This window comes from Podarcis cretensis (assembly GCF_951804945.1).
Source record: "Podarcis cretensis genome assembly, chromosome: 14".
In the NCBI taxonomy this organism is placed as follows: Eukaryota; Metazoa; Chordata; class Lepidosauria; order Squamata; family Lacertidae; genus Podarcis; species Podarcis cretensis.
Genome location: NC_137183.1, coordinates 18,489,943 through 18,512,838, shown reverse-complemented (window position 1 = coordinate 18,512,838; position 22,896 = coordinate 18,489,943). Strand labels below are relative to the sequence as shown.

Sequence of the window (22,896 nt, the reverse complement as noted above, 5' to 3'; positions counted from 1 at the left end):
GGAACTGTAGCTTTCCAAAGCATAAATAATAGCACATTTCAGACTTTTCTGTTTGTTAGAATTTAAGTTCAAAGTAAATACTCTCAACAGAGCAATAAATTTAACAGATCAATATGTAGTTAAACAGTAAGCATTGATTTTGATAATGGGATAAATTTTCAAGTAAGCAAGTTTAGGATTGCAGCCTTGTTTGGATTTTTGCGTTACATAAGGTCTCTGAATAGTGCCCTTCCTTTAGTTAAATCCTGGTGCTGCTGCAAGGGAGAGGGTGGGACAAGCTACCTGTTTGGGAGGAGGGCTTCTGCCACAGCCTAAAACAGCAGTTCCCAAACTCCACATCTGTCTGCCCTGCTGGACCACTTGAAAATGATTGATGATCTTTGAGAACTATTTAATGAATTTTCTCCCTATTGTAGCACTTGTAATGTGCCATGCTAGATGCTGCATGGTTTTTAATTATATTTTTATTGCTTCTTTTCTTTGTTACCTTGTCTTACAATTTGCATTTTAAATATAATTTAAAATCAATATGGTTTTTTTTTTTAAAAAAGCCTTTATATTTCACATTTCCTCCAAGAAGCTCAAGGTGGCCTACAAATTTCTCCTCCTCTGCATTTTACAACTCAGAACAACCCTGTAAAGTAGGTTAGGCTGAGAAGCAGTGACTGGCCCAAGGTCACCCAGTGAGAGCTTCATGGCACAGTGGGGATTTGAATCCTGGTCTCCCACCTGGTCCTAGTCCAACACTCTAACCACTACACCACACTGCTACTCTCATTTAATGCAAACATGCCACAGACCACCTGAATGGAGCTCACTGACTACTGTGGTTCATGGGCCACAGTTTGGGAACCCCTGTCCTAGGATAATGAATGGCGCCCCCATTTTATCATTTACACTTCTTTTCCACCAGGCAATGAAGTTCTTTGTGCTGTTTATCAAATCATAAACATAGTGCACTCAGAATAAACAGGTTCAGAAATGCAGGATATTGGCCTATATATACAATGTGAGCCTATGCTGGAGGGGCTCACAGGATTAACACCCCAAGAGAGTCTTGCTTCTCCCATAGCCACAGCCTTGGATCCCAGCAGAGATCAGGCATGGCTCTGTCACTCCAGTTGTCCAGCCTGCTTCCAGCTTCACACTTCTAGTTCACACACCAACTTTTGCCTTTGCCTTCTAACTAACAGACAGCTGAGGGAGCCCCCCCCCCATTTATTTCTCTTCTGGCACAGAGCCACTTCCTTTGCTACCTTAATGAGCCATACTTAAGGGGCCATTACCTCCCCAAGAAGCTGCCCTGGCTATTCCAGCAATTGAATTCTTGTTGGATCCAGGAATTAGAAAGGGGACTCAGGCATATAGCCTAACCCTGCCTCTCAAACTCACAACCTTAAGTACTATAATAAAATATAAATTTAGATTTAGATTTAGATTTAGATTTAGATAAATTTATTGTCATTGTCCGTATATACACAGTATACACAACAACGAAAATCAAACACCCAAGACCGGATTCACATACACATTTGCACGTATCTCCAACACTCTCATCCTATTCAGACATAATCTATTAAAACATACATAATCCAGAATATAACACAACCTATTAGAAGCATAGCATAACCTAAAACCTATCTCATTCCTTACTACTCACTGCTTGCTATTTCTTACAACTGGCCCTGAGATCATTGTTTAGTGCAATCAGAGCTCTTGGATAGAAACTATTCAGAAGGCGTGTGGTTCGTGTTTTCATTGTCCTATATCTTCTGCCCGAAGGCAACAGTTCAAAGAGGTTGTGAGCAGGATGGGTGGGATCTCTCAGGATATTGTGTGCCTTCTTCAAGCTGCGAGACGTGAAGATCTCATCCAGGGTTGGTAGTTGGAGCCCAATAACATTCTGGGCAATTTTAATTATTCTCTGTAAGGCTTTTTTATCCATTCCAGAGCTGCTCCCATACCACGATAATATACTATAGGTTAAGACACTCTCAATGGTACTATGATAATAGGACAGAAGTAGGTGCTGAGATAGATTCAATCCTCTGAGCATTCTCAGGAAATACAACCTCCCCTGTACCTTCCTCACAACCATATTAATATTTGCAGACCATGAGAGGTCCTCAGAGATGTAAGTGCCCAGGTATTTAAAACTACCAACCCTCTCCACCTCCTCGCCATTTATGTGCAATGGTAAAAATACACTTTTCTTTCGCCTAAAATCAATTATGAGTTCTTTGGTTTTTTTGGTGTTAAGCATAAGATTATTTTCTTTACACCATTGAATTAACCCCTGTACTTCTTTCCTATAAGCAGCCTCATCATTCTCACTAATGAGCCCCACCACTGTTGTATCATCCGCAAATTTGATGATTTTGTTGGACTTATACAGTGGAGTGCAGTCAAATGTGTACAGGGAATAGAGGAAGGGGCTTAACACACACCCCTGAGGGGCTCCTGTGCTTAATACTAGAGTAGAAGAGTGGTAAGGTCCCATTCTCACTGTCTGCGGCCTATCGGTCAGGAAATTCCTTACCCACAAGCAGATCTTCTGATGTATACCCAAATTGGTCATTTTAAGGAATAACCTGTCTGGTAGAATTGTATTAAAGGCAGAACTGTAGTCCACAAACAACAGCCTTGCGTAAGTTCCCTGTCGTTCTAGATGACTCAGTACAGTATGGACAGCGATGGAAATAGCATCATCAGTAGATCTATTCCTTCTGTATGCAAACTGGAACGGATCTAGAGTGGATGGAAGACCAGCCTTAATATAATCTAGCACCAATCTCTCAAAGCATTTCATAACGACAGATGTTAGGGCTATTGGTCTGTAGTCATTGAGAGATACCACCACTGACTGTTTAGGGACTGGCACTATAATCGATGTCTTCAGGCAGGTAGGGACAGAACCCTGCAACAGGGATAGATTAAAAATGTCCGTAAATACACCAGCTAATTCTGCAGCACAGTCCCTAATAACTCGTCCCATAATTCCATCCGGTCCAGCTGCCTTCCTAATATTAATGCTCCGAAAAGCATTTATTTATTTATTTATAATTATTTATTTATACTTGTTTGCGTATTATACTTAAAGCACTTTCATCCCCTCAAGGAATTCTGTGCCTCGTAGTTTGTTGAGGGCTGATGGCAATTGCAACTCCATAAGGCTTTGCGGGTGGCGTTGTGGGTTAAACCACAGAGCGGGTGGTGGTGTGGGTTAATCCACAGAGCCTATAGCTTGCCGATCAGAAGGTCGGCGGTTTGAATCCCCGCAACGGGGTGAGCTCCCGTTTTTCGGTCCCAGCGCCTGCCAACCAAGCAGTTCTGAAGCACGAAGTGCAAGTAGATAAATAGGTACCACTCCAGCAGGAAGCTAAACGGTGTTTCCGCGCGCTGCTCTGGTTCGCCAGAAGCGGCTTAGTCCTGCTGGCCACATGACCTGGAAGCTGTACACTGGCTCCCTCAGCCAGTAAAGTGAGATGAGCACCGCAACCCCAGAGTTGTTTGCGACTGGACCTAGTGGTCAGGGGTCCCTTTACTTAAGGGGTAAACTACAGTGCCCAGAATTCTTTGCAGGAAGAATGTGTTTCAAAGGTATAGCGCTGGCATACAACCGTCTGTATTATGTTTTCTGCATTTGATACTTTTTTTTACTACGGGGTAAAAAATAAATCAGCAGGACTTTAGCAGTAAGTAATGACACTACTGTAAATGCATTCAATATTACAGCGTTTGAGGTTATTTTTTTATTGCGTATTAGCGGCATAAGACACGCAGCGGCAGCGTGCGCCCTTGATGGAGAGGTACCCAAGAGCGAGCGAGGCTGAGGGCGCAAAGTGAGGGCAGCAGCTTCACTTGGCCAGCGCACATGTGCGGCTCCTTGGCACATGCTCACTTCGGACTGAGGTGGGCAGCGAGGGGAGGGGTGCGCGCGCGCTGAGCATGTGCAGAAGCGATTGCAAAAAAAAAGGGAGAGGGGAAAAAAAGGGATTCTCATCAGATCAGACATCTTGGCTAACCGCGCGCAAGCAGCCCGCGCGCCCCGAGCTGCATTTCCCAGCCTCGCCGCGCGCGCGCGGATCCCCTTGCGCGGACGCCTGCCTTTGTGTGGCTGCGGGCGGGGAGGCAGCTCCGACCCGTCCCTCCCCATCTGCCTCGGGCTGCGCAGCGGAGCATCAGCCCTCCTCCTCCTCCTCCTCGGTCCACCTTATAGCCAGCCCCCTCCAGCTGCCCCCAGCTCGCAATTTATCTTAGTTCTTCCAGAGACAAGATGGCAACGCCGGCGGCTGTTAATCCACCCGGTGAGTAGCTGTGGGCGCTGCTGCTGCTGCTGCTCCTGCTGCTGCTGACAGAAACGCCTTGGCTCGGAAGGTACCGGTGCGATCTCGCACATACACACGCACACCGGCCACCCCGCAGGGGTGTCCCCCCACCCCCACCCCGAGGGATGGCCCCCGGGGGGAAAGCGCCGCCGTGTCATCGGCCCTCACCATCTGCGCCCTTGGTTACTGTCGCCCGTTGCTGCTACGTGCTAAGGTTCCAGGAGCCTGCAGGCTTCCTCGGGAGAAAGCCTAGCTGGACTCAGTGGGGCTTGCTTCTGAGTAGGCATGCTGATGTTCCCACGGATGCATCCACAGGGGGGACATTTATAATGTTCTAGCGGAGACCCAGGCGGCAGGCAGTCCCAGAATCCTTCCTTGACATATCCAGTTCTTTTGTCTGTTCTGATTGGCCCTTTGGGTGTCATCTTTCACACAATCTGATCTCTTTCTGGCAACCTGAAGGTGAGGGAGATGGCACCTGGGATGTTCAGCATGGGAAACATGTGCTCTGCCATCTGAGATAATAGGCCCGTCCCCTTACGGGTGCCAACTGATAAGTTAAAAACAAATCCCAATCCTGTGCCTTTCTTGTACGTGCTTGAAGTGCAGGATCTAGCAGGTGGAGCTTTTTAGTGCGAGGAAAGGATGAAAGTTGCCAGCTGCTAATCTCTGCAGATCAGGTATCTGTAGAAGGCACAGGAACTCGGGATGCTTAAAAAGTTGGCAACTTTGCAATCCACTTCTTCCTCTATTGTTTTGGACAAAACTGATCAACAGGACTGGCACTGAGTCCAGAACAAATTCTGTAGGAGCCAGTCTCCTGCAGCTATTGAGAAATGCAGGCACCGGCCTTTACATTTGTATGAGCCCTGGAAGAAATGTTGGCCTTTTGTGATTATGTTCTGAATCTGTTGACCAAGAAACCCCCTCAGACCTTCATGTCCTCCTCTGATGGGAGGCAATTTCTGCACTAACTTCATCAATAGTTTCATGCATTTTTAGAATTCAGGAGGTTTGATGGATACGGAACCTAAATCAATTCTGCCATAACTTTATGCTTCTGTCTTCTAATAATTATTATTTTGGGGGAGAGAATTTGTGACAAGTGTGTGTGTGTTTGAAAACTGTTACTGCCAGCTTTTATGGCAAGTGTGTCGCATGTTTCCCAAAGCCTAGGATGGTGGCACTTTGATTTTAAGAGAGGATTGGACAAAGGCATGGAGGAGAAGCCTATTGGTTGACTACTATTTTTTTTTTTTTTTATAATGATTTTTATTAATTTTCCACACATAAAATAAAGAACAATGTAACACAGTATAACTTCATAATCACCGGTTCATAACCTTTTTTCTCTGACTTCCCCATACCTCCCTATCCCTGCATCCTTGTTTAAAATTCTTTAGCAACCCTTAAGTCCATTGTCTTAGTTCTTTTTCATAAATATTTCTTAAGTTTTTTTTTGTTTACTGCTGCAATTCTTTACTTCTTACCCCCTGACATCTTAACATTCCTCAATTTTACAGTTATTTTTAAGATATATCTTGAAATTCTTCCAGTCCTCTTCCACTGTCTCTTTCCCCTGGTCCCGGATTCTGCCCGTCATCTCAGCCAGTCCCATAAAGTCAATCACCTTTGTTTGCCATTCTTCCAGAGTAGGTAGTTCTTGCGTCTTCCAATACTTTGCCAGTAGAATTCTTGCTGCTGTAGTGGCATACATAAAGAATGTCCTATCCTTCCTTAACACCACTTGGCCCACCATACCCAAGAGGAAAGCCTCTGGTTTCTTAGGAAAAGTCCACTTAAGGACCTTCTTAATTTCATTATAGATCATTTCCCAGAAAGCTTTAACCTTTGGGCAAGTCCACCAAAGGTGGTAGAAAGTGCCTTCAGTCTCATTACATTTCCAACACTTATTATTAGGCAAATGATAAATTTTTGCAAGCTTGACTGGGGTCATGTACCACCGGTAGATCATTTTCATAATATTTTCTTTTAAAGCATTACATGCAGTAAATTTGATACCGGTGGTCCATAACTGTTCCCAGTCAGCAAACATAATATCATGACCTATGTCTTGTGCCCATTTAATCATAGCTGATTTCACCGTTTCATCCTGTGTATTCCATTTTAACAGCAAGTTATACATTCTTGATAAATTCTTAGTATTGGGTTCCAACAATTCTGTTTCTAATTTAGACTTCTCTTTCTGAAATCCTATTTTCCTGTCCTGTTTAAACGTCTCATTTATCTGGTAGTAATGCAACCAATCTCGAACCTTAGGTTTTAGTTTCTCATAACTCTGAAGTTTCACCCTTTCACCATCGTATTCTATAATCTCATGATATTTTGGCCATTTAGAATCCATATTAAGCTTTTTTACTTCCCTAGCTTCCATTGGTGACACCCACCTAGGGGTTTTGCTTTCCAACAGATCTTTGTATCTAATCCAAACATTATACAATGCTTTCCTTACAATATGGTTTTTAAAACTTTTATACACCTTTACCTTGTCGTACCATAAATATGCATGCCAACCAAAGCTATTGTCATACCCTTCCAGATCTAAAATGTCAGTATTCTCAAGAAGTAGCCAGTGTTTCAACCAGCAGAAAGCTGCTGATTCATAGTAGAGTCTTAAGTCCGGCAGGGCAAACCCCCCTCTATCCTTTGCATCAGTTAAAATCTTAAATTTAATTCTGGGCTTTTTGCCCTGCCAGACAAATTTTGATATATCTTTCTGCCACTTCTTGAAACAATCCATCTTGTCCACAATCTGCAGCGTCTGGAATAAAAACAGCATTCTAGGCAATACATTCATCTTAATAGTAGCGATTCGGCCTAACAAGGAAAGTTTCAGCCTTGACCAAATTTCCAGATCCTTTTTAACTTCTGACCAACATTTTTCATAATTATCCTTAAATAAATTCACATTCTTAGATGTTAAGTTTACCCCTAGGTATTTTACCCTTTTTGTTATTTCCAAGCCTGTTTCATTCTGAAAACTCTCTCTTTCTTCCATTGTTAAATTTTTTTCCAACACTTTCGTTTTTTGTCTGTTCAATTTAAAACCTGCTACTCGACCAAATATTTCAATTAATTCTAAAACTCTTTTAGTACTAGTGTCTGGCTGTTGCAAGGTCAATACTAGATCATCTGCAAATGCTCTTAATTTATAATGTCTAACTCCGACCTGAACTCCTTTAACCAACTGGTCCTTTCTGATCATGTTTAACAAAACCTCCAGGACTGATATAAAAAGTAAAGGGGATATTGGGCAACCTTGTCGTGTACCTTTTTCTATAGGTATTTCTTCTGCCTATTGGTTGACTACTAGCCATGACGGCTGTGTGTTACCTCCAGCACTGGAGGCAGTACACCTCTGAATGCTAGTTACTGGGTACCAGGGATGCGGGTGGCACTCTGGTCTAAACCACTGAGCCTCTTGGGCTTGCTGATCAGAAGGTTGGCGGTTTGAGTCCCCGCCTCGGAGTGAGCTCCTGTTGCTCTTTCCCAGCTCCTGCCAACCTAGCAGTTCGAAAGCATACCAGTGCAAGTAGATAAATAGGTACTGCTGCGGCGGGAGGGTAACCGGCGTTTCCGTGAGCTCTGGCACTCATCACACTGTCCAGTTGTGCTAGAAGCGGTTTAGTCATGCTGGCTACCTGACCTGGAAAGCTGTCTGTGGACAAACACCAGCTCCCTTGGCCTGAAAGCGAAATAAGCGCCTCAACCCCATGGTCACCTTTGACTGGACTTAACCATCCAGGGGTCCTTTACCTTTACCTTTTTTACTGGGGACTACAAGTGGGAAGAGAGCTGTTCTGCTCTCATGTCCTGCTCCCTGGTTTCCAACAGCCATCTGGTTGACCACTGTGAGAACAGGATGCTGAACTGGATGGGCCATTGGCCTGGTCCAGCAGCAGTGCAACTGCAACTCTATGCTTCAGCACAGCCTGTGTTCCCTCATGCTGTAGCCTAGGAGTGCCATTGCCTCCCTCTATCCTTGACACAGGTTGCCCATCCATATTCTATCAAGCTTCTCCTTAACACCCCTCCCTTTCAAGCCAGGGGTGGGAAACCCTTTTCCAGCCCGAGGGTCACACTCTCTCCTAGGCAACCTTTCAGGGGCCACAACCCAGGGGTAGTGGAGATAGAAGCAAATGGGGGAGGCGCAATGAATGTACATTTGTATACCTTTGTACACAGTGTTCGAAATTGGCCAGGTGCCAGGTGCATTTTGCACCTGACTATCGGCCACTTGCAACCAAGTGAAGATACCTGAGCACCAGGATGGCACCTGACATCTCCACCATCTGGAGCAGGGCTGGATTTAGGTTTGATGAGTCCCTAAGCTGTTGAAGGTAATGGGGCCCTTTATATGTCCAGCTGTCCTTTGTCAACAACAAACTGTCGCTGTTTTTTTATGTTGAATATTTGCTATATAGTAATTTATGGACCCAATAGGTATCTAAAGCCATTTGTTTAATGTTTGATGCATTACTGTATTTTAATATTTTGTTGGAAGCTGCCCAGAGTGGCTGGGGAGGCCAAAACTAATATAATTAATCATGTTATTATTATTATTTCTTGCCACATTGTTTTTATCAGTTTTCCAAATTTTTACGAAATCAGCCACAAATTGAGTCACATTTTAAGTCAGTTTTCCCCCGAAATTGGTTCCCCACACTTGGTTCTTCATGTGTCCAAGATTTTCTCTTGTCGCTGCCTTCAATTAATTACCGGTATGTAATTCAATGGACTTCATTGGAAGGAAAACATGAAAACCATGCACAAGACAACAAAATTATTTATGGACTGAAACCACAACAGTAGTTTGCATTGGCTTACATGATTTGGGTTCCAGACTATGGGCGATCGTGTAGATTATAGTGGTTTTTCTCTCTCATTTCTGATGGAATTCTCCCAACATCCCTAGGTGTGGCCAGTTGATTCTCTCCAGATGTTGTTGGAATATGACTCCCATCATCCCTGAGTCCGTTGACCATGATGAAGTCCAGTGTTCTTTCCTCTGAAAGTTCAGGAACAAGCAGCCTAATTAAAGGGTCCCTGCTCCTGCCAACCTAGTAGTTCGAAAGCACGGCAAAGTGCAAGTAGATAAATAGGTACCGCTCCGGTGGGAAGGTAAACGGCGTTTCTGTGTGCTGCTCTGGTTCACCAGAAGCGGCTTAGTCATGCTGGCCACATGACCCGGAAGCTGTACGCCGGCTCCCTTGGCCAATAAAGCGAGATGAGCGCCGCAACCCCAGAGTCGGTCACGACTGGACCTAATGGTCAGGGGTCCCTTTACCTTTACCTTAATAGAACAAAAGCCTCAACAATTTAACACAAGTCTAGGGCTATCATTGTTGGGGTCAAATCCTCTTGAATTCCGTGGAAGGACTTAGTCCTATGTAAAAGTGAAGACTGGATTGGTCTTCAGAACTGCAATCCTAATGCTGTGTTACTAGCTGAACACATTGGGACTTCTGAGTAAACACACTTAGGATCAGGCTGTTAATCAAGGAAGAATCCTGCGGATGGTCCGGGAATCAGCATGTTTTTACATGGGTAGAATGTGTTCTTTTATTTAAAATGCATCTCTGGGTTATTTGTGGGGCATAGGAATTCGTTCATTTCCTCCCCTTCAAAATATCGTCCAGCCCCCCACAAGGTCTGAGGGACAGTGGACTGGCCCCCTGCTGAAAAAGTTTGCTGACCCCTGTTATGAAACAAGAAACATGGGGTTGTAGTCAATCTTAGTGCTACTCAGAGTAGACCCATTGGAACTAATGGATGCAGCTAACTTAGCTCCGTCATATTCAGTCGGTCTGCTCCAAGTAAGACTTAGTTGGCTACAACTCAGAGCAATAAAAAGTGAGATAATATACCTGTTAGGCTTCTAGGTGCATTTTTGGGCTACATAGGACTGTTATTTGGGAATAAGGGTGGGACCAGGGTACCCCCCAGGACCACATGTGGCCTCCAACCTCATTTCATGTGGCCCTTGACCTGTTACCAAAAGCTCTCTGCAAGTAGGTGGTTCAGATCTGTCGAGAATGAATGGGCAAGGCCTGTAGCTCAGTGGAAGAGTATCTGCTTTCGATGTAGAAGGTCCCTGGTTCATTTCTCAGCATCTCCAGATAGGGTTGGGGGAAGATCCTAATCTGATATCCTGGAAAGCTGCTGGCAGTCAGAGTAGACAATACTGAGTTATATGGACCAATGGTCTGACTTGGTAGTGGGAAGCTTCCTATGATTCTGGGTAGCTTGGGAGGAACAGTTTGGCACCATCCCGAATGACACTGTCTTCCCCAAATTTAAGACCCAACTCATCAGAACTTGCTATGTCTTACACATATTTGATTTCAATATACAGTGGTGCCTCGCAAGACGAAAAGAATCCGTTCTGCGATTCTCTTCGTCTAGCGGTTTTTTTGTCTTGCGAAGCAAGCCCATTGACGGCTTAGCGGATTAGCGCTAGTAGTGGCTTAGTGGCTTTTAGCGGCTTTTAGCGGCTTAGCGGATCAGCTGATAAGCGGCTCAGCGGCTTAGAAAAAGTGGGGGGGGAGGAAAAAAACCCCGCAGGAACTCTCAAGACATTTTCGTCTTGCGAAGCAAGCCCATAGGGAAATTCGTTTTGCGAAGCGCCTCCAAAACGGAAAACCCTTTCGTCTAGCGGGTTTTCTGTCTTGCGAGGTGTTCGTCTTGCGGGGCACCACTGTACTGTATTTTTCACTCCATAAGACGCACCTAGTTTTTAGAAGGGGAATGGAAGAATTTATTTTTTTTTTTTTTTAAAAGGGAGCGCTGAGCAGAGCCTGTATGCATCCCAAGCTCTGCTCAGCACTCCCTTTCATGAGCCATGCGGAGCGTGTGTGCGGCGCTCGCAGGCTTTTCCCCAGGAGGGACAAGGGCAGCCAGTCAGTCCCTTCTCCCTCCTGGGGAAAAGCCCGCAAGAGCCGCACGGAGCATAAGATGCACACACATTTCCCCTTACTTTTTAGGAGGGGAAAAGTGCGTCTTATGGAGCGAAAAATACGGTATGTTTATATCTCATTCTTCAATCATGCTTCTGTTACTGTCCACACCCAATGGTAGGATACTTTAAACTGATGCCTTTTGTGATGAATATAACCAAGGCAGTATTATGAAAGACATTTATTAGCTGATTTTCCAAGGTTTAAGGAGTTAATAGTTTAAAACAGAACTTTAAAAATGCAGAAAATGCCGATTTAACAGCACCAGGAACACCCAAATATACTAAGCAGCCAAGCCAATAGCTACTGTTTTGCTGTTTTGTTTCTAATTATTTACTTGTTTTTATCCTGTATTCTGTCAACCATCCTGAGATCTTATGAGGAAGGGTGGTGTATAAAACTAATAAATTAAATTAACTTAAAATAATTACAGTGGTACCTTGGGTTAAGAACTTAATTCGTTCTGGAGGTCTGTTCTTAACCTGAAACTATTCTTAACCTGAGGTACCACTTTAGCTAATGGGGTCTCCCGCTGCCACTGCGCCACCGCCGCACGATTTCTGTTCTCATCCTGAAGCAAAGTTCTTAACCTGAGGGACTATTTCTGGGTTAATGGAGTCTGTAACCTCAAGCATCTGTAACCCGAGGTACCACTGTACATGGAGCCTAGGTCAACTTTCTTGAAGTCTAGGACCGGCCTTAGAACCTTGGTATGCTCACCTTTAGAAGACAACATGGCCCTTCCAGAAGCAGGTTAAACCATTCTTCACTTAATTAGGCTTTTGTAGAATTTGTTAGCACAAATTCCTGGTTTTGTGTTTTGCACACCATAGCTCAGTGGTAGAGCACTTGCATTGTGTGCAGAGGGTGCCAGATTATATTCCTGGCACCTCCAGGAGGAACTGGGAATGTCCACTGCTGGAAACCCCAAAGTACTGCTGCTGGCCAGTGTGGACAATAGTGAGTTAGATGGGCCCAGTTGTCTGACTTGGAATAAGGCAGCTTCCTATGTTCCTATTCGATTTTTAAAATGTTGTCGGAAAATATTCTGCTGTGTTTTCAGAGGCCATTGTTGCAGTTTCATATTGAAAGGCAGTACAGTGGTACCTCAGGTTAAGTACTTAATTTGTTCCGGTGGTCCGTTCTTAACCTGAAACTGTTCTTAACCTGAAGCACCACTTTAGCTAATGGGGCCTCCTGCTGCTGCCGCGCCGCCGGAGCCCGATTTCTGTTCTTATCCTGAAGCACTATTTCTGGGTTAGCGGAGTCTGTAACCAGAAGCGTATGTAACCTGAAGCGTATGTAACCTGAGGTACCACTGTATGAGAATCTTCTTAGTTAAAAGAATCTTAGGAGCAGTTGGATGAGACCTGCCATGTCTCATCTAGGAATCACAGAGTTCCCACCTCTGCATGGGATTGTCTGCAAGAAGCTCAAATACGGATTTATTGTATTGCTGTTATTGTAGCGTTGTGACTTGGCTTTTAGCACAAACCATCGAACAACGTCCAGAAATCCACTGAACTTCGTCCTTGGGGCTCAAGCAGGGTGCTCTATCACGTGAAATATGAGCTGCGATGCGGCTCAGTTGCGAGCAAAAAGACTTGCCGGTTTGCGAAATAATATTTTTGCTGAAATCTTGCCAACTTAGCATGAGCAAGTGAAGAGGCCGTGAACAGAAATATTTTCTGCCTAGGAACTTCATAACTGCCCGTGTGTGTGTGTGTGTGTGTGTGTGTTGAGGCCAGCCATGCGTTACTCCAAGTCATCCAGTGATATAGCTTTTAATTTTAAAACTGTCAGCAAAACCATAACTTGTGATAAAGGGCAGCAATTTCTACTGACATTTTTTATTTACAGGGTAGGAGAGTGAAGTGTGTGTGTGTGTGGGGGGGGGGGTTACAGCTTTTTCCTTTTTTAAAAAGGAGACACAGGCTCCAGAACCTTCTTGATGCATACTCATTTTTAGAGCTTTATAGCCGCTGAGAGCGATTCTTAAATCTGGGCGTATAATATTTATTACAGAGGCCTAAATTAGGCTCAGGTTTTGAGGAGTGGTGCAGATGTTATGGTGAGTCCTTAACCATGTTTGAATAGCCTGCAAAAATGGCCTTGTGGGGTAAGGCCCATTGGACTGTATGTCTGAGTAAACCTGTTTAGGGAAGCTTTTAATGTTTGATGTATTACAGTATTTTAATGTTTTTTTGGAAGCCGCCCAGAGTTGCTGGGGAAGTCCAGCCAGATGGGTGGGGTATAAATAATAAATTATTATTATTATTATTATTAGTAGTAGTAGTAGTAGTAGCAGAATTGTACCGCATGTCAAAGTTATGCCACTAATTTAGACAGTTAGTTGTTTTAAGGTGACAGATTTTTGCCATAATATATATACTCACGTATCTTACATTTATAGCCCATATTTCTTCCATCAACGAACCCAATGCAGCATACGTTGACCTTATCACAGAATCATAGAATTGTAGAGTCGGAAAGGAGCACAAGGGTCATCTGGTCCAACCCCCTTTTCACCCAATGCGGGATTCGAACCCACAACCTCGAGATTAAGAGTCTCATGCGCTGCCAACTGAGCTGTAGGTTTGCACAGCAGGGTTTATTGTGCTTTAAAATGAGGTGTCGGTACTCTTAATCAATGTGCTGCAGGTGGCATGTGTTTCCCTCATGTGTTAGGATGTATACATTTGCCTTTTGCAAAATTATGAAAACCATTTTTATTTTTTAAAAGCGGGTTAGTTGGTGCTATAGCAAATCACCCACCCCAACTCCCAGGAAAATGGAAGGCCTATGAGTTCAAATACCAGAATATTGTGGGCCTTATTGATCCTTGGGAAACATAGAGACTTTTCTCCATTCTTTCAACTTTTGCCCAGTTCTGCAAAGCTACCTTACTTTTTTCTTGCCTCTCTTTTTCTCTGTTCCCATTTCCTTTTTTTCTGCAGTTCTCCTTTGCTACAATCTCCTTGCTGTTTCCTTTCTCCAACTTTCTCCTTGCTTTTTCGCTCAGTTCCTACCCCCCCCCCCGCCCGCTCCTTATCCAAATCCTTTTACAGCTACTGTAGCTACCTGCCAGAATTTCTTGCAGGGATTGCAGCGCCAAGCTCAGCAGTCTTCTCTCTTCTCTGTTACCATTGTTTAAATATAAATGAATGCTTGCCTTGTACTACAGGCCCTCTGGAGTGCTTAAACAGCACTTAAGGAAGTCCCAGTTCTGATCAGCCGGGAGAGACGGCCAGCCAGCTTTCTCCCAAGGGGAAGGAGAAAGTTGTTCCTGAACACCAATTTCTCTCACCCCCTCCTTTTGAAATAGATGACATATGTGCAAAGTTTTTATTAACTGTTGGCCCAAGATCAGGAATGGCCTCCCTGCCTAGATCTGCACACCTCAGATGTATTTACAGTGGTGTCTCGCAAGACGAAATTAATTCGTTCCGCGAGTTGCTTCGTCTTGCGATTTTTTCGTCTTGCGGAGCGCGGATCCCCCGGGTATTAACGGCTTTAAGAAAAAGGAAGCAAACCCGCAATACATTTTCGTCTTGCAAAGCAAGCCCATAGGGAAATTCATCTTGCGAAGCAACTCAAGAAACGAAAAACCCTTTCGTCTTGCGCGTTTTTCGTCTAGCGAGGCATTCGTCTTGCGGGGCACCACTGTATTTGCTTATTTTGTTACATTTATATATCACCTTTTCTTCTAAGGCAGTACAGTGGTACCTCAGGTTAAGTACTTAATTCATTCTGGAGGTCCGTTCTTAACCTGAAACTGTTCTTAACCTGAAGCACCACTTTAGCTAATGGGGCCTCCCGCTGCTGCCGTGCCGCCGGAGCACGATTTCTGTTCTCATCCTGAAGCAAAGTTCTTAACCTCAAGCACTATTTCTGGGTTAGCGGAGTCTGTAACCTGGTACATAAACTGAAGCGTATGTAACCTGAGGTACCACTGTACAGTCATACCTCAGGTTAAATATCTTCAGGTTGAGCGCTTTCGGGTTGCCTCTGCGGTGACCTGGAAGTAATGGAACGTGGTTACTTCCAGGTTTTGCCACTCACGCATGCGCAGACGGTCAAAATGACGTCATGCGCATGTGCGGAAGAGGCAAATTGTGACCTGCGCACGTGCAGACATGGGTTGCGTTTGCTTCAGGGTGCGAACGGGGCTCCGGAACTGATCCTGTTCATATCCAGAGGTACCACTGTATAGTCGTACCTCGGAAGTCAAACAAAATCCATTCCAGAAGTCTGTTCAATTTCCAAAAGATTCGGAAATCAAAGGGCAGCTTCTGATTGGCTACAGGAAACCAACTGGAAGCCCCATCGGACGTTTGGCTTCCAAAAATAATTTGCAAACCGGAACACTCACTTCCGAGTTTGCGCCGTTTGGGAGCCAAAACGTTCGAGAACTAAGCTGCTCAAAAACCAAGGTATGACTGTAGTTTCCAAAGTGGGTGTTACTGCCAGCGGGGCAGCAGTGGGATTACCTAGGAGAGCACTAAGAGGTAAGGAGGCAGCAAAGGGGCTCTGCCAGGGTAAATTACTACCAGGTTTTGAAAAGCTGGCATCAGTGGATCGAGTTCATCAATTTTGTTCAATCAGTTAAACCAAACAGTTTTAACTGGGCTTTGAATAAATGTGCAATTAATTGTTGCTGTTTTGAATTTTACTGTTTTCATTATATTCTTTAGTGGGTTATGAAAACTGCTGTTCTGAATGCTTTTTATAGAGTAGGTTGGGGGCACTGGGGATGAGTTTATGGAACCAATGGGGCAGTGGGCTGAAAAAGTTAGGGGAGCACTGCTTTCAGGAGTACATGGTTCTTCCCTCCCACACTTTATCATCACAGCAATCCTGTGAGGTAGGTTAGGCTGAGAGTGAGGGACAGGCCCAAGGGTACCCAGTGAGTGTCATGGCTAAGTAGGGTTTTCGAACCCAGGCCAAACACTCTAACCACTACACAACACTGTATACTGGTGAGAAATACTGAATTCTGTTAGTGTATGTTGAGTTTAAACCACACTGGTCTCCTGGGATTGGAAGAAGCCGAAGTCAAGAGGGGCTTCTTCCTCCCTAGCCCTTCACGTGTACCCTGACCACAGCTCCCATCACACTTACCCCTGGTGGTACCAGAGAGCAATAGGTCCTCTGTCAGATTCAAATCCTGCTCTCAAACACTCTTATCCATTACACCACACGGGCTCCCTCTCTCTGTGTGTGTGGTTTGAAAGCTTTATGTTTGTTTGCATGCTGTTAGAAACTTAGATATACAATGGTACCTCGGGTTGAGTACTTAATTCGTTCTGGAGATCCGTTCTTAACCTGAAACTGTTCTTAACCTAAAACACCACTTTAGCTAATGGGGCCTTCCGCTGCCGCCGCGCCGCCGGAGCACAATTTCTCCTCTCATCCTGAAGCAAAGTTCTTAACCTGAGGTACTATTTCTGGGTTAGCGGAGTCTGTAACCTGAAGCGTATGTAACCTGAAGCGTATGTAACCCAAGGTACCACTGTATAAGCTAAGTGCCAAATGGCTCCTTAAACCAAGCTTGCAGTTGCCAATACTAAATGTCTATTTGCCATTGCGGGGCAGCCCCATGCAGAACAAGTCATTCAGTTCTGCAGTAAAATAAAATAAATGGATACAGAAATGCGTATATTAGAAAGTGCATTTATGAATAAATTGCTTGCAAAAATGTGTATATTAAACCCAAAGTCATACAAAAAGCATGTACAATAAGAGAAGTGCAGAAAATTTATATGAATTTTGTGCATTTTCAAATTAAAAAAAATGCAGACTGATGCAGAAGTGGAGTGAATTGAACACAGGATTGGAAAAAATAACAACTGAGAGAAACTGAAAAAAGGCAGATTTGTCCGCCCCCAGCTGCAGAACAGTCTTTTCTTCTTGTGCACACGTACCAGGGGCCACAACCGCACTATGTATTTGAAGCACTGTGATATCACTTCAGCCGTCATGACCCTAAAGAATACTGGGAACTGTAGTTCATTAAGGGTGCTGAGAGTTGTTAGGAGACCCCTATTCCTCTTACAGGGACGTGGGTGGCGCTGTGGGTTAAACCATAGAGCCTAGGACTTGCCGATCAGGAGGTTGGCGGTTCAATTCCCTGCGAAGGGATGAGCTCCCGTTGCTTGGTCCCTGCTCCTGCCAACCTAGCAGTTTGAAAGCTCATCAACGTGCAAGTAGATAAATAGGTACCGCTCCGGCGGGAAGGTAAACAGCATTTCCGTGCAGTGTTCTGGTTCGCCAGAAGCGGCTTAGTCATGCTGGCCACATGACCCAGAAGCTGTACGCCGGCTCCCTCGGCCAATAAAGCGAGATGAGCACCGCAACCCCAGAGTCGGTCAAGACTGGACCTAATGGTCAGGGGTCCCTTTACCTTTACCTTATTCCTCTTACAGAGCTGCAGTTCCCTGAGTGCTTTAAGAATCAATCCCTCTTCCCCAGGAAATCGGGGAACAGGGATCTCCTAAGAACTCTCAGCACCCTTAAAAAACTACATTTCCCAGGTTTCTTCTGAGGGAAGCCATGAGTATTACAGAGGTATCATAGTATGTTAAATGTATAGTGCAGATGTGATCCATGTTTTTTTTTTGGGGGGGGGGATCATAATTTTGCTTAAGAACATGCTGCAGGGTTCTGCAGACTATCCACCTGACATTCAGTGCCCCAGGCACTTACATCACTTATTCCACTAAAACCAGCAGAGAGGAGGAAATGTTTAATTACATGGTTTCCTAGCAGACGCTTTGAAACATTTATGGTGTCCCTCCCTTGGTGCTCAGAGTGGCACACTATTTAACAACTTTCTTTGTACCATTGTTTTTAATTAAATATTCTAGCTTGACTTTTTATTTTTATTATTCGTTGCTGCTGCTGCTTCTGGTTTAACTGCTCTGCTTCCTCCCAGCCCAGTCGTAGGTATATTGGCTCAAAAAATATCTTGCTGGGTTCAATGGAGCTTATTCCATCCCATCTTAGTGCCTGTAGAGCTGGAGCCTCGGGGTGTTTGCTTTCATTTAGGCTTGATTTGAAGAGGCGGTTTCTCACTGTTGGAAAGATGAGGTCCTGAAATCTTTTCCTCACGACAATCGGTAGAGCAAAGAACCCCGCAAAGATAACCTGTTTGCCTTTTTGGTCTGTTTAGAGCGTGGGTGGGAAGGACAGATGGCAGGTTGGGATCTACTCAGATCTCTGGGTGATTTGCAGTAGATCAGCAGGGGCTCCTGGCTCCCATTTGTCTAAGGAATCAACAGGTGGGTCTCCAAATGCAAGTGTACATGTGTAGCTTCCAGGTAGACCAGACATGGCTAACCTGCGGCCCTCCAGATGTTTCTAGAAGAAAAGAGCAAGAGAGACGGCCAAGGGACAGCACCAGGAACTGCTCCAGCACCACAGGGCCAATGGTCAATATCAGGAAGGAAGGAAGGTTAGACAAAGGCAACATTGAGGCCTGCTCATGCTTGGCTTTCTCCTTCCACCACATGGGCCTTTGGCCATCACATGCTCAGTGGGAAGGAAGACGAGAGCAAGGGAGGCAGGCAGTGACAACCTCAGTTCCAGTGCTGTCACCATCTGCCCTGTTGGAAGGAAAAAGAGAGCAATGGATGTGGGCAAAGGCAGCATAGATGCAGACAGACAGACAGACAGACAATGTGTGTCCCAGGGCCAATTTTACATTTTATATCATGCATTTGTTTTAGTACCTTAAAATCAGAAAGGCATCTATAAATGCAATAAAATAAATGAAATGACCACCTAGTTGGCCATGCTAGGTGAAGATGATGGGAGTCGTCCATCAACATCCAGGGGAACAGGGGTGGCGCTGCGGTCTAAACAACTAAGCCTCTTGGGCTTGCCGATCAGAAGGTCGGCGGTTCGGATCCCCACGACGGAGTGAGCTCCCATTGCTCTGTCCCAGCTCCTGCCAACCTAGCAGTTCGAAAGCAAGTAGATAAATAGGTACTGCTGCGGCGGGAGGGTAAATGGCATTTTCCGTGTGCTCTGGTTTCTGTCACTGTGTTCCGTTGTGCCAGAAGTGGTTTAGTCATGCTGGCCACGACCCGGAAAGCTGTCTGTGGACAAATGCTGGCTCCCTCAGCCTGAAAGCGAGATGAACACTGCAACCCCATAGTCGCCTTTGACTGGACTTAACCGTCCAGGTTGTTTTTTTAAATCTTTTTTTACCTTACAGGTTAGCTTTTCCTGCTATAGACATCCAGCTGTGCAGGAGTCGGTCAAGGTTAGGGCTCACTGCCATGATGAAACTCTTCCTTCCACTCTCTCCTGCTACGCATTTGGTGTGCGTCGTCTGGACGTCTGCATAGGGCTATAGGGTTGAGTCCCTTTCCCAGCTCAGCAACGTGGTATGTTGCAGTAATTTTCTTCAGTTAGATAGTCCAGCCTGACGCTCTTTTCATCTAGCCTAGTATTGTATACTCTTGACTGGCAGTGGCTCTCTAGGGTCTCAGGCAAGGAAAAGCTTTTCCTGGCTGACTTTTAACTCAGGTATTGAACTTGGGTCCTTCTGCATGCAAAAACAACAACAACACAAAAAACCCCAACATGCTCAGCCATGGCATTATAGAGCCAGTGTGGTGTAGTGGTTAAGAGCGGTAGTCTCGTAATCTGGTGAACCGGGTTCGATTTCCTGCTCCTCCACATGCAGCTGCTGGGTGACCTTGGGCCAGTCACACTTCTTTGAAATCTCTCAGCCCCACTCACCTCACAGAGTGTTTGTTGTGGGGGAGGAAGGGAAAGGAGAATGTGAGCCGCTTTGAGACTCCTTAGGGTAGTGATAAAGCGGGATATCAAATCCAAACTCCTCCTCTTCTTCTTTTTCCCACATGTTTTTACTTGTGACCAATCACTATGGCCATTTAGCCACTGGAAAATGGTTCCAGAGCACACAGTAGAAGGAGCACCTGCCTGCTACAGACTAATGGCCCCCTCACATTTTGTGGGGGTTTTTTGTGGACACGAGCCAGGATTAATTCTGTTTTCTGTTAGATTCTCATTTAGGATTCCAGAACCATTATAGGCTATGCTAATGTGAGAGCGCTCCTCGATTCCTGGAGAAAGTTGGTTGACCTTAAAAACGCTGCTGACTATGAATAACTTGGTTCAGTTTGCGAAAATGCTTTTACCTCTCTGTTTTGTGGATACATCACTCATGTAACAGTAAACACCGAAGTCAGCAGATAGGGTTTGACCCTTGAGGCAAAGTTTGTTACCTCACAGATAGTCAGTAGCCATGAAGGCTACTCTTGCAAAAAGAAGAAAAACCAATCCTAGACCTCCTTGCCCCGAAATGTTGACTGGTATGTGGTAGGCTGAGGTGGAATTCAAGACAGAACTAAAATAATAACATCCAAATGTGTTTCAAGCTTGTGTCAAATAATGTTTTGTTTTTATAATGGGTGGTATTCAGTGCTAGTTTTACTCAGAATATGCCCATTAAAGTGAATGGACGTGGTCAATTTAGGTTCATTTATTTCAGTGGGTGTACATTGAGCCAGTGTGGTCCAGTGTCAGACTGGAACCTAGGAGACCAGGGTTCAAATTCCCACTTAGCCATGATGCTCACTGGGTACCCTTGGGCCTCACTCTCAGCTTGACCTACCTCACAGGGCCGTTATGGGGATTAAATGAGGGGAAGAACCTTGTATCCACCTTGAGCTCCCTGGAAGAAAAAGGTGGGATAGAAATGCAATAAATAAATAAAATACTCTATACAAAATTATATTTATTTATGAATATCTTCCCATGAGGTATCCCAAAACAAGTTACGGTGCGGTATAATTCTGCAAAATTCCTCCCATTTCCCTGTCCAATCTTCTTTCTTTCACTTGAATTATCGTTCATTCGTTCTTTGCACACAACTCTCTTCGCATCTTTTTGCCAAAGCTCACTTGAAAACGTTGAGTTCTTTTGGCGTGTCATTATCTAGGATTTTTTTGTGTGAAGTGGTAGTTAGAAGAATGAAATTGCCAAATCTGACAGCCTGTGGTGTTTTTTTGTGTGGTTTTTTTGGTTTGTCCTTTGCTCTTGTTTTGCATGTGAAAAGGCTGGTTTGCTTTTTGTGTGTGTGTCCATTCTGCAAACAGAAATGGGGGAGGGAAGGGCCTGTTTTGTTGATTTATAGATGAGTATTTAGCTTGCCTGTAGCACCTTATTTACACTCGGATACTTTTAAGGCCTCTATAAAAGTGCACTCTTTATGCCTTTTGGAAAGGGAAAGCCTCTTTTTGAATGCAGCCAGAATCATTTCCAGAAAATTGGGGTAGGAAATAAATTTTGGGAGCCATAGCTCAAAGCATTTTCCAGTGAAAATGCTTAGGTAGCAGGTACAGTGCGAAACTTCAGTATGAGAAACCTAGATTGCTCCTGGCAGTCAGAGCGTCGCAATACAGGCTTACATGGCCCAGTGGTCTGTTTTGTTTTAAGATAGCCTCTTGTGATGCAGTGTTCAGTTGCGTTGTATCACAATTAGACAAAATACATATCCTAGTAATACAGTTATTTTTACTGGAATGAATGGGCAGTCTTGACAAAAGTGCCCTGTTTCAGCAATTGGAATCAGTACAGTGGTGCCTCAGTTTTCGAATATAATCCATTCTTGAAGATGGTTTGATTTCTGAAGCATTTGAAAACCGAAGCATTTTACTTCTGGAAAATTCCATACGGAAGCCGTGTGGCACGTTCAAAAACCAAAGCAGTTACTTCCGGGTTTTTGTCATTCGGAAACCGAAACGTTCGACTTCTGAGACGTTCGAAAACCGAGGTACCACTGTATTGCAAAATATTCAGTTTAATGGGCCAGGAGTCGGCTTCACCTGTTGAACAGCAGCCTGAAGGAGCAGAAGGCAAAGTGATTCCACCTGCTGCTGATCGGCCTTCTTGCTCCTGATGAGAACCAGCTGGCTTCAGCTTTCTTAAGCAGGGTTTCCAGCCTCAGTGAGTTGCTGGAAACAACATTTGTCATTCCTGACTAAGACCTTGCTGCTTCTTGATTCGTGTGACCTTGGACCCTTGGGTTTCTTGATCCCCGGATGATCTGACTATGTGAACTGAGATACTCCTGACCTTAGCACTGGACTGGACCTTGTATATGGACTCTGCCTCCAGGAAAGTACCCCCCTGAGACTTTGCTGGTGGGCTGGTTACTCTTTCCACTGAGCTCTGCCATGGCTGGCAGCACAGGATTAAGACATTCAGGCAGGCAGCCATATTCTGTTGAAAAGTCATAAACCCTAGGCTTGCTATTGTTCTTCTGGAAGGAGAGTTATTTTGGCTTTATGTTTGAAAATATTTGGGTCCTCAAAACTGAGGGCTGAATATGTGAGAACAGGATAGGCACCAGTGTTAGTTGGAAGACACCAGCTGATGGCAAAGCTATATGTGATGTTTCTCACAGAGGACTGTATCCAACGCTAACCCTACTCATAGTAGATCCATTAAGGTTAATCACCACAACTACCTTGAGATCATTAATTTCAATGGGTCTACACTGAGTACAACTAGCACTGGTACAACCGGTAGTTTGCCTTTGTGCAGTTATTTTTTCC

At 44.7% G+C, this 22,896-nt stretch overlaps 1 protein-coding gene across 3 annotated transcripts in view; it reads left to right on the top strand.

Annotated features, from left to right (window-relative positions):
* Positions 1-3,976: 3,976 nt before the first annotated feature.
* ARNT2 (aryl hydrocarbon receptor nuclear translocator 2) overlaps positions 3,977-22,896 on the top strand; it is a 146,472-nt gene continuing 127,552 nt past the window's right edge. Inside the window, exon 1 of one of the 3 annotated variants that reach the window (XM_079954252.1) lies at positions 3,977-4,307. In XM_079954252.1, the coding sequence (XP_079810378.1) occupies positions 4,277-4,307 (31 nt within the window). In that variant the 5' untranslated portion in view covers positions 3,977-4,276. Of the gene's footprint in view, positions 4,378-22,896 lie in introns of all 3 variants that reach the window. The other 2 variants (XM_079954251.1, XM_079954253.1) reach the window with 2 other exon arrangements.